General features: G+C 38.5%; 1 protein-coding gene across 2 annotated transcripts in view; it reads right to left on the reverse strand.

The window, feature by feature from the left end:
* Nucleotides 1–323: 323 nt before the first annotated feature.
* Nucleotides 324–13,789, reverse strand: part of LOC143028313 (inositol-tetrakisphosphate 1-kinase-like) — a 62,075-nt gene continuing 48,609 nt past the window's right edge. For both annotated transcript variants that reach the window (XM_076190207.1, XM_076190208.1), the window contains 2 exons: nucleotides 8,674–8,783; nucleotides 324–8,467 (listed from right to left, as the gene is read on the reverse strand). In XM_076190207.1, coding sequence (XP_076046322.1) covers nucleotides 7,806–8,467; nucleotides 8,674–8,783 — 772 coding nt within the window. In that variant the 3' untranslated portion in view covers nucleotides 324–7,805. The remainder of the gene's footprint in view (nucleotides 8,468–8,673; nucleotides 8,784–13,789) is intronic.

Genomic DNA, 13,789 nt, shown 5'->3' on the forward strand with positions numbered 1-13,789 from the left:
AGTGAAGCAGCCTTGCTGTGGATGTACTGTGCCTAGCTACATTGCTTCTGACCCAGGGCAGTGGGCGGGATACAAGGATGACCCTTCATCCACGAGGAACCAAGATGAGAGGGGGAAAGGGTGGTGGATGGGAGTAGAATGGGTGGGTGCATGTCTTTCACTTGGCTACCTCCTTTATAAGATTTGATTGATTTATGGAATTTTTGGCTTGCAGGCCAAGCGCTGGGGCCAGTAGGCCATTCAGCACCACTCCTTTATAAGAGGAAAAGCTCTTGGTATATAGAGTTAATGTATATTCTTTATAGGTAATGAAACATATAATGTAAGAGGAATCATGTCTTTAGTTAGGATGTTTTGGATACACCTAAATTAAACCTAGGCAAAAAAACAAGTCCATGATATAAATAAATAGATACATGTAAATAAAAACAAAAATCCATACAGGTTTTCCACATCTATTGTCTTATACTCTACCAGAATAAAACCTGGTTACAAGTTTGAACAAATTAATTTTCTGATAAACTTTAGGTATAGCATGTAGTCTCATCACAATCACAATCAAGATACTATGAAATTTCTCTTCTCCTATGGTACTATTTCTAAGGAAATATAATTGTAATGACAATGACTGCACCACTTATCTAAAGTATGGAAATTAAGCAATCTCATTTCTCAAAAGTGGTGAAACTTGCAAAGGAAAAAGAATGATAGAGAGGCAGCAAGAGAAAGAATATATAATTGATCTCCTGTAATCCAAAGAACTTCACTATTCCATACCCTAATCATGGAATGTCAGCTGATAACAATTTGAACATCTATGTATTTACTGTGTACAAATGACTTGGAAGTAGTTCATTGTTTGATACAAGGCACAAAAGGTACATTGTTGATCTAAAACTAAACATACACGACATGTATCACATGAAAACTTCATGACATCTGAATGTGACAAGTGTTTCCTTGTCATGACCAGATATCACTGGTTTCATCCTAGCTTAGTAGTTTATGTACACTGTTCTCATTACAGTTTATTTACAAAACCTCTGTTTCATGATTTCTGCACAAATAATAAACAATAATAATTACTGTGGAACGATGATTCAAAACAATCAGATTTTTTTTCAGTTATGTGAAAATCAAGAAAATACCCTTCAGTGGTGTTTTTACCTAATTGTAATATACAGGATAAGAGATGTGCTTGTGGGTCCCATATGTGTTTTTATCTGTAACATTTTGTTTTAATTTTGTTGTTGTTTCAATTAACTATTTCTTCATCCAGGTTATCCTACAAATAATGCATCTACATGGAAAACATGTTATTCAAATTACTTTTTTTTCCACATTTCTTCTGTTCCCTCCCAATTTCCTCATCCTGCACATAACCTTTGCACAATTTTTTCCCCCCCCCCCCCAAAAAAAAAAAAAAAAAAATCTTCTTTAATTCCTGCTTTCTCCTGTTCTTCATCACCTCCATGACATCTTTCAGCTTCTTCTGGTATTCTTTTTTCTTTTTCAATTGACCCACCCTCAGCATTTCAATGCCTCCCTCAATTTTCTACTCACTATCCCACTCCCACGTAGAAAGTGAAAAACTCCTGGTAGGGCAAAGCCGTCTGCTGTAACAAGTGGCTCTTTGTAAGGCCAATGTTGGGTCACCTCCCCACCTTAGCAGGGCTGTCAGAGAGACAACAATTTTCTTTCTACCAGATAATGATCTGACAATCCCGTGCTCTCTCCCCTAAAAAATATTAATGACCAGAACTCTTCCAATCCTTCCTTTGGGTATCACTACAAGAGAGGCATAATTGGTGGGACAAAAAAGTAACAGTGGTAATGGAAAAGGAGCAAGCTTATAAGGATTGGTTGCAAAGGAGAACTTGGGAAACTTACAAGAGGCACAGAAAGATCAATCAATCAATCTGTTGCCCCTGGTCTCTCTTATCGAAGACCCACGGCCTCCAAGCTATAGAAAGAAAAAGAGGAAAAACAAAACTCAAGGTAAGGGTGGCAAAGAGAAGATCAGATGTAAAATGGGATAGGAGATTGACAGTGAATTTTGAAAAAATAAAAAAGATTTTATAGAAGTGATAAGAGTGATGGAGAGGAAGTCAGGTAGAAAGGAAAAGATGATGGGTGCAGATGGACATGTGTTAATGGAAGTGAAGGCAAAACAGAGAATGTGGGAATTTCAGCAATATGTTGAAGATAGGGAGGAATAGTAGCAGTGGGAGATTCTACAAAAATGACTGATGGGAGAAGAAACTGTTAGTTCCATATGAAAAGAGAATTGAAAGTGATGAAAGGTGTAGCACATGGCTCATACAGGTATCACATGGGAGTGTCTGATGAAAATAGAAACACTGTGGGTTGGCTGGTGAGGTTGTATGTGTGCCTATGTGATGGGAACCTGCTAGTGATGGAGGAATGCATGTACATTTCCACTGTAAAGAGGCAAAATATGAATATAATAGCTTTAGAGGGATTAGTCTGTTGTGTGTTGTTGGAAAGGCATATGGGAAAGTATCAACTGAGAGAATTTGGAGAACAGTGTGATTTTAGGAAAGAAAAAGGTGTATGGATAAAAAAATTGTACTAAGGCAGATGTGCCAAATTTTGGACAAAAGGTAAGGCTATCACTTGGATCTTATGTTTTTGAATAAGAAATATGACAGGGTTGACAAGAAGTCATTCTGGCATGTGTTGTAGTTGTACAGGATAAAGGAAGGTTGTTGGGGACACTCAAAAGTTTTTGAGTAGTATAGCCTAAGATAGAGTAGGAAATGGAAAGAGCAAATGGTAAAAGGTGAAGGTGCCAGGGTTGTGTAGTGTCACCTTGGTTGTTCAACATGTATATGGATGGGGTGGTATAGGAGGTAAATGTGAGGGTGATGGGCAGGGTTTAGGACAACATTTCACTTGTGGCTGGGTCAGAAGAGGGTCTGAGGCAGCTAGTGGCAATTTGGGAGGGTACATGAGAGGAGAAAGTTCAAAGCAAATGTGGGCAAAAAGTGATGAGATGTACAAAGGGAGAGGGTGGAGGAAGAGAAGAGCTAAGTATTTAGGGTCATCTGTAGCAGGAAATGGAGGAGTGGGAGGTGGAAATACATTATGGAATAAAGGAAGCAAAAAATAAAATGAATCATGAGAAATTGGTATCATGGGATGGACACAAAGAGAAGACAATATGAAGGGATGACTGTGCCCATGTCACCAAATGAAGCAGACTTGGAATTTAAGGGTGGCAGAAAGGAGGAGCCTAAATTCGTTTGTGATGAATTGTTTAAGAAGTATGGTGGGAGTTATGGGGATGGATAGCATGTGAAATGAGGTGAGGAAGAGAGTGGGAGCAAAAAGAGAGCTGGCTGACAGGGTTGATGAAATACTATGGTGTGGGGATATGGAAAAATGAGTGGAGAAAGACTAGCAAAAAGAGTGTGGAAGGCAGAGGTGGATGGAGTGAATTTGAGAGGAAGACTGAGAATGAGATGGATGGGGTGAGGGGGGCCTTGGGTACATGGGGGAATATCTATCAAGCAGGGATGGCTGATTACATGAGATAAGTGTGCATGGAGAGTACTTGTGAATGGATGAGAAATTGTCACAAACCATGTACTAAATTTGTGAGGGTAAACTAACTTCAGTTGTTGGGCCCTGCTAAGAAGGTGCTGTCCTTTGATGCACTTCTTCTGAACCAAGCATTGAGGTGGGGACAGTAACAACTTTTCATCCACACAAAGCTAAGATAAAAGGGACAATAAAATGGATGGGTGAAGGGAGAATGTATGCCTATACTGGGTACCCCCCTCCCCCCAACATATAAAGGAGGGAGGGGCTAATTTTGATGCCTGTTTTAAAATTTCTATAATATGAATGGTGATTATGCCCATAACATTGTATGAGGTGAAGACTTGGAATTTATGGGAAGCAGAAAGAAATTTAAATATATTTAAGGTGAAGTGTTTGATAACATAAGATTGAAATAGACTGCAAGAGATCACTAGGTAGTGTCCATTACCACCTGTCATCCCCATCCATAAAGTTGTCTAACCTTTGCTTAAAACAACGAATAGTTTCAGCGCTCGCCACATGGCTACTAAGTCAATTTCATTCCTTGACCACTTTATTGGTAAACCATTTTTGATCATTTCTAAATTTATCCAATATAAATATATTACTGAGAGTCCTGCTTTGCTGTCTTAATATGATGATCTTGTTTGCATCACCCTTATAGCCTTTGATCCACTTGAACACCCTGCACTCTGTGTCTTGCCTGAGAGTGTAAGTTAAGGTGCCTCAGCTTGTCCTAACAAGGTAAATTTCTGAGACCATGTATCATTTTGGTCACTCTCCTCTGTACTGATTCTAGTGAATTGATATCCATTCTATAGGAAGGAGACCAAAACTGTACTGTATAGTCAAGGATTGGTCTAACCAATGCCAGATTGAATTTGATAATTACCTCTGCACTTTTATTCGTAACCGTCCTTGTAATAAAACTGAATGCTCTATTGGTACTATTCCAGGCACTAATGCACTGTTTTCTGGATTTAAGTTAAGGACCCACTACAACTCCCAAGTCTCTATTGAACTAATTTTTCTATGTAAGAAAAAAAAAAAAAAAAAAACTACACTGACCATGTGAACAATTTTAGATCCTCCTGCAGAATATTAGCATCTTCTCCTGATCTAATTAAGTGCCCTATTTTAGTATCCACAGTGCAGGAGGACTGAAGGAGTGCCTGTATAGTTCCACTTTACAAGGGAAAAGGGGACAAGTGTGAGTGTAGTAGTTTCAGAGGTATCAGTTTGTTTAGTGTAGTTAGGAAGGCTTTTGGGAGGGTTTTGACTGAGAGCATTAGGAGAGGAATAGAGGGGGTAATTGGCAAGAAACAGTGTGGGTTTAGGACAGGTAAGGGTTGTGTGGATCAGATTTTTGTAGACAGATATGTGAGAAAGCTTTAGGAAAAGGTAAGGATGTTTTTGGGCCTTTATGAATTTGGAAAAGGTTTATGACAGGGTAGAGAGGAAGGCACTGTGGGAGGTACTGCAAATATATGGGATAAAAGGAAAGCTGTTAGAGCAGTCAAGAGAGTAACAGAGCCTGTGTTAGAATCAGAAATGGAGAGAGTGAGTGGTTTGAGGTAAAGGTGGGAATTCACTAGGGATGTATTATGTTGCCTTGGCTGTTCAATTTATACATGGATGGGGTGGTGCAAGAGGTAAATGCAAGAGTAATGGATCGGGGCTTGGAGATGGTTAAAGGATAGTTTTTGATACTTGGGTGGGAAAGGGAGGAGTGGAGGAAGAATGTAGATCGAGAGAAGCACTTAAATGTCTTAGGGGATTAAAAAGTGTAATGAGAAACAGACATTGGGAATGGATGCTAAGAGGAGATTGTATGGAGTGATTGTGCCAACAGCACTGTATGGGGCAGAAACATGAAACATAAAAGAGGAAGAGAGGAGTTTGAATGTGAGATGAGGTGCCTGAGAGGTATGATAAGGGTTACTAGGCTAGACAGAGTGAGACACGAAAAGGTGAGAAGAATGGGGGTGGAAAGGAGTTGGGAGATAGGGTTGATGAAAGAGTATTGGGATGGTTTGAACACATGGTAAGAATGAGTGAAGAAAGATTAGTAAAAGAGGTGTGGAAGGCTGAGAGAGGAGTGAACACGAAGGAAGGGAGAAAGCAAGGAGAATGGAGAATGGTTGTGAATGATGACATATATGGCCTGAAGGGATTTCTACTTGTCTTCTCTATCTTTGCACAAGGGGATGATGAGGGAGGCTCACCAAGTATATAAAGTGGTGGGTCCCTGCTGTGGATGTGTTGTGTCTTGCTGCAATAATTCTGGCCCAGGCAGTGGGCAGGGGACATGAATGGCCCCACATCCATGAGAAGCTAAAATAAAAGGGGAACAAATGGGCAACAGATGTGAGTGGAATGGACAGGCGGCTAGCTACCTCCTTTATAAGGGGAATACATTGATAATCTTACATTTTCACTTCCACTAATGATTTTTCATACACAAAACTATGAGTCATTTCAGTGTGATCTAATAATTTCAGTTCACCATTGTTGCATTTCAAACTTTTCATACCTGTATTTGAGTTTCCACCATTTCATTTTTGTCTTGAATCCTTCTACTTTCTATTTTTTTTCATCTATCATCCCCTACACATTGGGAATCCCACTCAGCTTCAACCTGTTATTACACTAATTTAAAGCTACCATGTTAATACTTTTTTTTTTTTTTTTTTTACTTTTTCCAGGTAAGATTACTTTGTATCTATCTTAAATGAAAGCCACAAAAATATGTGTTTTTCTGTGTCACACCATAGTATTCATGGCATAGTATGACATTAAACAATTAAGGTCCTGAATTCCTTCTTTACAAATCAAAATAAAGTGCACACCACATGCCAGGAAGTGCTTGCCCATAGCAAAAACCATCACTTCCACTCATATGCCTGAGCAGCTTCAGTAAATGGCAATTACTAGATAGTTGAGGCAAGTGGCAGTTCTTCATAGCCCCTGGAGAGAACAAGACAAAGAAGAAAAAAATAAAATATATGAAACATCTAGGGAGGTACAGAAAAGTCCACCAAAATACATATCCAAAATTATATGAGAAAATCTTCTTTGTACAACACTTAAGATGGAGAAAATTTGATAATAATATGATGTCTAATGACGAATGGCTGTAACTATGATACCAGCATTGCTTTACATAATAATTTAATAAAGAGGAAGCTGGAGTATATCCACAAGTAGATGAGGCATAATATATTATGAGTAGACAAGAGCTGTAGTATAAATATAGCACAAGATTGAAGATCAACAAGAGCTTACGCAGCAGCTGGAATTTATTAAGTGAATTAAGAAGAGGTTATAAGAGCAAAGAAGTAAATGATTGCACTCAAGAGAAAGAGGAGGCATTGTCCCTAACAGCAAGAATTATAGATAAGGATGGTATATTGATATATCAAGTATAATAGATTCATAAAAACAAATTATAAGAGAAACCTACTAGAATAAATGCCATGAACATATATAAAAGAAAATAAATTGTCCTAAACAATAAGTTTCACCTGTGATACTTAAAAATAAATATTAGTGATATTATTGAAAATAACTGTTGCCTTGAGTTTCACTGACTAGAAATAACCCTATAGTAGCTGGCAATGGACTCTGGACCCTCCCATACATCTTTCCAAGAAGAAATATTGGACTGTTATTTATGTTGTATTAGAATAGGACTATTTCTGTTACTGACATCTACTAGTAGGAAGGGAGCAGTCATTGACTATCAGCCCTCCTTACAGATCTTGGGCCCAGTCCAGAGGCTGTTGCACCCCCAGATCGAGGTTAGGTTACTGATGGGTTTTGAAGACAGACAGCAGCAAGGTGCTTCTTTCTGACTCATCTTACAGTACCAACACTTGCAAGTACCCATTGTTGTTCCAATGACACTTAATAAATACTCGATTTGAACTGCACGACCCACAAAAAATTAAAATATTCACAACTTATACATAGTCTACTATCTACATACATATGAATACAATCCATCCATTAGAGGTACATAGTTGCCTCTATATTCATGAGTGCAGTGGTTGGTATGACTTTTAAAATCTGATGGCAACAAATCAAATCTAACATACCAGGCAGAAGTATTCATTCAACAATAACCAGAATAAGCTCAACAAGGACTGAAAGGGGTGTATATCTAACTATACACCCCAGATGTTGTACTCGTTATGAAAGGATATACCATCCATATGAAAATGCAGACTTCACAAATCTCATTTACTATTGCTATTTCCTGTATACTTAGATGTGACACCTTGAACTGAATTTTCTGTTTTTGGGGGACTCTTCCACTTGTCATCTATTATAAATGGGTCATGCTTATCTCCCATTCTTTCTGTCCACATATCATCACTGCAATTAATTTTCATGGTCATATCCATGACAGAGCCATTCATCAATTCTGTGTCAAGATGAGGAATATGGGCTGTCTGGGAATGGGCTGATGTGTGATTGGAAGAGACTGAAATGCAGTTCGAAGAGCTTGGAATGCAATCAGACAATGTGGAAGTAGGATTATAAATGCATGGTCTACTATTCAAAGCACTTGTTGTAGCTACAGGAGATGAGGCTAGTTCATCTGGAGGTACAGTGGGTGGAGCCGATGAAATACTGGACATAGGAGACAACAATGAAGACACTTTATTGGGTGTGGGCAATATACGCGAACCCTCCAGGACTGATGCTTCCACAGAGCCAGTTTTCTTCTTTTCATCACTAGAATCTGCTGTTTCAATTCCAGAGTCATCTAGGTCTGTCACATAGTTGCTCCCAGTGCCTCCATCAATGCAATTTAACTTCTGGTCAACCTTGCCTTCTAAGTGGCTCAGGATTAAGTCAGCCAGGGACTCCATCACATTGGGTACACTGTCAAAACCTGAAGATAGAGGACTGTTAGTACATGAATATATAAACTTGATCATGTCATGCATGTCCATCAACATGGAAAAGGCACTACTACACCACTTCCTATGCTAAATGAGAGAGTTTTTAATTTTTACTGTATCATGTAGATTGAAAGAAGCATGTAAATGCCCTCTCTACACTTGATTGTTTTACCAAACTCACAAAACCAATACTTACTTGGGAAGGCATTGACATCAATAACTGCATACTTCCCACTTTGGCAGTCTATTACAACATCAATTCCAAGCAAATCCATCTGCAGGGCTGCTCGTAACTGTCTCACTATCCTGCAATAACAAATAGAGTATTTAAGAAATTACATACAGCTTGTTAGGTAAACTGAACTAATACATACATATACCAACAGCTTTTCCCCCTTACAAGAGAAGTAGTCGAAAAACAGTCATAAAATCCACTCCAACCCATTCCATCCCTACATACTCCACTCCCATTCACCCACCTCCCTTCCTCTTGGCCCCTCCTGAATGACAGGTCATCCCTGCATCTTGCCGACTGCCCTGTGTCAGAAGCAATGTAGCATGACACAATTGAACTATTCATAGTATATATAAATGATATAGACCAAGGACTGAAATCTATGGTCTCCAAATTTGCTGACGATACAAAACTGTGCAGAATGGCAAATGATCACTTAAACCAATTAGATATACAAGAAGATTTAGATCAACTAAAGCAATGGTCTGAAAAGTGGCTAATGAAATTTAGCACAAGTAAATGCAAGGTTATGCAAACAGGTAAAAATAACAGTAAGTATAATTACAAGTTATTTGGAAATTTATTAACAAGAGTGGTTTGTGAAAAGGATCTCTGCATAATTATCAGTAATAATCTCAAATGATCTAAGCAGTGTATTTCAGCCTCTGAGAAAGCAAATAAGATTCTAGGACTGATTGTGTGATCTTTTGACTTCAAAAGTCCATCTCTCATTAACAAGCTATATAAATTAGTTCATCCAGATTTGGAATATGCTGTTTCCATATGGTCACCAAATCTCATTAAAGACATTGACAGATTGGAAAAAGTACAATGGCGAGCGACAAAACTGATTCCAAATATAAAAAATAAATTATACAAAAATCAACTAAAACATATGAATCTATTTTCCCTAAAAAAGGGTAGACTCAGAGGTGACTTGATACAGGTCTTTAACCCCTTCCATACGGTGCCGCACACGTAGGCGTCATGGACTTAGATCTCGGTGGCAGCAGCCAATGCCAGCCGTACGACGTGTCGTAATAATACTCGCATCATAAAATATAGTCACCGCTTATATCGATCGTTCTCTCTTCACCCGTGAATTTTGATAACCATAGAAAATGCGATTACAAAAGAATTAGAAAGAATGTCATTATGGAGGGGCGACTACAATAAATATCATCAAGACGCCGATATGGCAGCCTCGCGAATACACTCGCTCCCCATGACGCCTACGTGTGCGGCACCGTATGGAAGGGGTTAAGATTCTAAAGGGTGACAACATCAAAAGTAAAAACTTTCACACTGAATGAGAATCTGACACGAAATAATGGTCTCAAACTGTCAGGAAATAGATTTAATTTGGAAGTGGGTAGAAACAACTTTGCCAAGCTTTAAGATTCATTTAGATAAATACTTAAGCAAGATGCTGTAATGCCTGCCATCTATTTTATATTATTTGTTTATTTATTATTTTTCTGTTTATTATTATTTGATTATTGATGGGGTGATGCAAGAGGTAAATGCAAGGGTAATGGGTCAAGGACTGGAGATGGTTAAAGGAAATGGAGAAAAGTGGGAGATAAGCCAGTTGCTGTTTGCTGACGACACTGCACTTGTGGCAGGATCAGAGGAGGGATTAAGGAAGTTAGTGATAGAGAGTAAGAAGGTATGTGAAAGAAGAAAGTTGAAGATAAATGTGGATAAAAGTAAGGTGATGAGACGTACAAGGGGGAGAAAGTGGCAGCAAACTGGAGGTGAGTACCAAGGGAGAGAGACTGGAGGAAGTGGATAGTTTTAGATACTTGGGTGCAACTATGGTGGGAAAGGGAGGAGTAGAGGTGGAGGTAGAATGTTAGTTTGAGAGAAGCAAGTAATTGCCTTGGGGGATTAAAAAGTGTAATGAAAAATAGACATTTAGGAATGAATGCTAAGAGAAGATTGTATGAAGGAGTGATTGTGCTGACAGCACTGTATGGGGCAGAAACATAGAACATAAGAGAGGAAGAGAGGAGTTTGAATGTATTTACCTAGTTGTATTATATGGGAAGGGGAGCTATGCTCATAGTGACCCATCTTTGTATCTCTCAACATCTAGTTTGTTCTTAAATTCTTGTATGGTGTTTGCATACACTATTTCATCCAATTTGTTCCAAACATCCATCACTCTGTGTGGATTTTTTTTTTCCAGATCCCTTCTATAACTATCCTTTTTGATTTTTTTTTCATGTCCCCTTGTTTTTCTTTTATCCCACTTTAACAAGTCTTCTCTGTCAAGTACTTCCATGCCTTTCATGATTCTGTAAACAGCCAATATATCACCTCTTCCTCTTCTTTGTGCCAGGGTTCGCAGTTCCAGTTTAGACAATCTTTGTATGTCAATTTTGAAAATGTTGGGACCATCTTTCTCATTGCTCTTTGGATTCTTTCTATTTTCCTTTAATTCTTTTTTGTACTGGGTATCCATAGTGTCACAGCATACTCCAATCTTGGTCTTATCAGTGTGACTAGTATTTTTTTACCATTACCTCATCCAAGTAATCAAAAGCCATCTTATCTTTATTGACCTTAGTAAATTGTAGGTTTCTCCAACTATTTTGTTTATCTGCTTGTCTGGGGGCATGTCTTTGGTAACAATTACTCCTAGGTCCTTTTCAGAATTTTCTTTACCTCATTTGCACCAATTTTATATTGTCCTGTTATTCTTTTTCAACTTTTTTCCAAATTCCATTATACTACATTTCTTAATGCTGAAGTTCACTTTCCACTTTTGACTCCATTCCCAGACCTTGTCTAGGTCTCTCTGTAGTGATTCACAATCTTTTTCCATATTTTCTTTAGTAGTTTTGTGTCATCTGCAAAGAAGTTCATGTAACATTCTACACCTTCATCCATGTCATTTACATATATGGCAAATATTATTGGAGCCAATACTGAACCCTGTGGGACTCAACTTATCATTTCTTCCCAGGTCGAGTTTTTATCTTTTAGCACCACTCATTTTTCTCCCATGTAAGAAATCTTCCATCCATTTAAATAATTTTCCATGTACACCTCATGTTCTTTAGAGTTTACTTAATAGTTATTTGTGTTGTACTTTATCAAACGCCTTTTTTAAGTCCACGAAAGCAAAGTTTGCCCATCCATCCCTTTCTTTCATTATATCTATTAACCTTGAATAGAAACAGATCAAATTTGTGGCACATGATCTTCCTTGTCAAAAACCGAATTGTTTCAGATTTAGTATATTGTTCTCCTCTAGATGTAAGGAGACCAGTCTATAGTTTCTTGGTTTTTCCTTGTCTCCCCCTTTATATATTGGCATTTTTCCAGTCTTGCAGTACCTTTCCTTCTTTGAGTGAACAATTTATCTTATATATTTTGTCCATTAGTTCATCTATACAGACGCTCCTCTACTTACGTTCATTCATTTTACGTTTTTTCGATTTTACGTTTGAACTGACGGTAAAAAAAAAATTGTAAAAAAAAAATTTTGAGTGAATTTTTTAGTTTACCGCGCTCTCCGTAGTTCAAACGATACTTGCGCACGACGCTGCATCCATTGTTTACATTGCGCAGACGACAAACTGAAAATGCCTTGCCTCCTCCTCCTCCTCCACCATCTCAATTTATGTTGCTTGAATTAAATCTATTTCAAATTAATGTTATTATTTTACAATGTTATGTGTTTAATTAATGATTTAGGGGTGTTTTATAAGATACGGTAATAGAATTTACCGATGTATAGTACAGTAACAACTTACGTTCATTTTCAACTTATGTTTGGCCGTTCAGTACGTAACTAAAACGTAAGTTGAGGAGCGTCTGTACATGCTTTTAGTATCCAGTTTGCAATTCTGTCTGGGCCATGTGATTTTCTGACATCAAGGTTCATTATTTAGTCCCTTATTTCTCTCTGTGTCACAATTATTTCTTTCCTTGGGGGGATCTTTCTCCCCTTCCTTCATTCCAATTGTGTATGTTTTCTTTTGTGAATATAGATTTGGAATGTTTGTCCATAATTTCAGCAATTGTGTTTGAGAAATAAGGAAGGATGAAATGAAGGCAGTTAAGATGATGAAAGCAGGTAAGGCACCTGGTCTGGATGGATGCCATGAAGAATGTCTAAAAAAAAGGAGGTACAGTAATGGTGGACTGGCTGGTGAGGTTATTTAATGTTTGCTGGAGAGAGTGTAGAGTGCTGGAGGACTGGAGGAGGGAAAAGGGGACAAGTATGAATGTAGTAGTTTCAGAGGGATTAGCTTGTTAAGTGTAGTTGGGAAGGCTTATGGGAGGATCTTGATTGAGAGGATTAGGAGAGGAACAGAGGGAGTAATTGGTGAGGAACAGTGTGGATTTAGGACGGGTAGAGGTTGTGTAGATCAGATCTTTGTGGTAAGACAGATATGTGAGAAAGCTATAGGAAAGGGAAAGGATGTTTTTTTGGCTTTTATGGACCTGGAAAAGGCTTACGACAGGGTAGACAGAAAGGCAATGTGGGAGGTTTTGCGGATATACAGGATAGGAGGAAAGCTTCTAGGAGCTGTCAAGAGTTTTTAGTAGAGCTTGTGTCAGGATTAGAAATGGAGAGAGTGAGTGGTTCGAGATAAAGGTGGGACTTCGTCAAGGATGCGTTATGTCGCCCTGGTTGTTCAACTTATACATGGATGGGGTAGTGCAAGAGGTAAATGCAAGGGTAGTGGGTCAGGGATTGGAGATGGTTAAAGAAAATGGAGAAAAGTGGGAGGTGAGCCAGCTGTTGTTTGCAGACGACACTGCACTTGTGGCAGGATCAGAGGAGGGATTGAGGAAGTTGGTGGCAGAGTTTGGGAGAGTATGTGATAGAAGAAAGCTGAAGATAAATGTGGGTAAAATTAAGGTGATGAGATGTACCAGGGGTGAAAGTGGCAGTAGTCTAGAAGTGATCATTAAGGGAGAGTGACTGGAGGAAGTGGATAGTTTTAGATACTTGGGTGCAAATATGGCAGGAAAAGGTGGAGTGAAGGTGGAAGTAGAATGTAGATGGAGAGAAGCGAGTAAATGCCTTGGTGGATCAAAAAGTGTAATGAGGAATAGA

The sequence above is a fragment of the Oratosquilla oratoria genome, chromosome 9, assembly GCF_046742065.1.
Source record: "Oratosquilla oratoria isolate Oo_2021 chromosome 9, ASM4674206v1, whole genome shotgun sequence".
NCBI lineage: Eukaryota > Metazoa > Arthropoda > Malacostraca > Stomatopoda > Squillidae > Oratosquilla > Oratosquilla oratoria.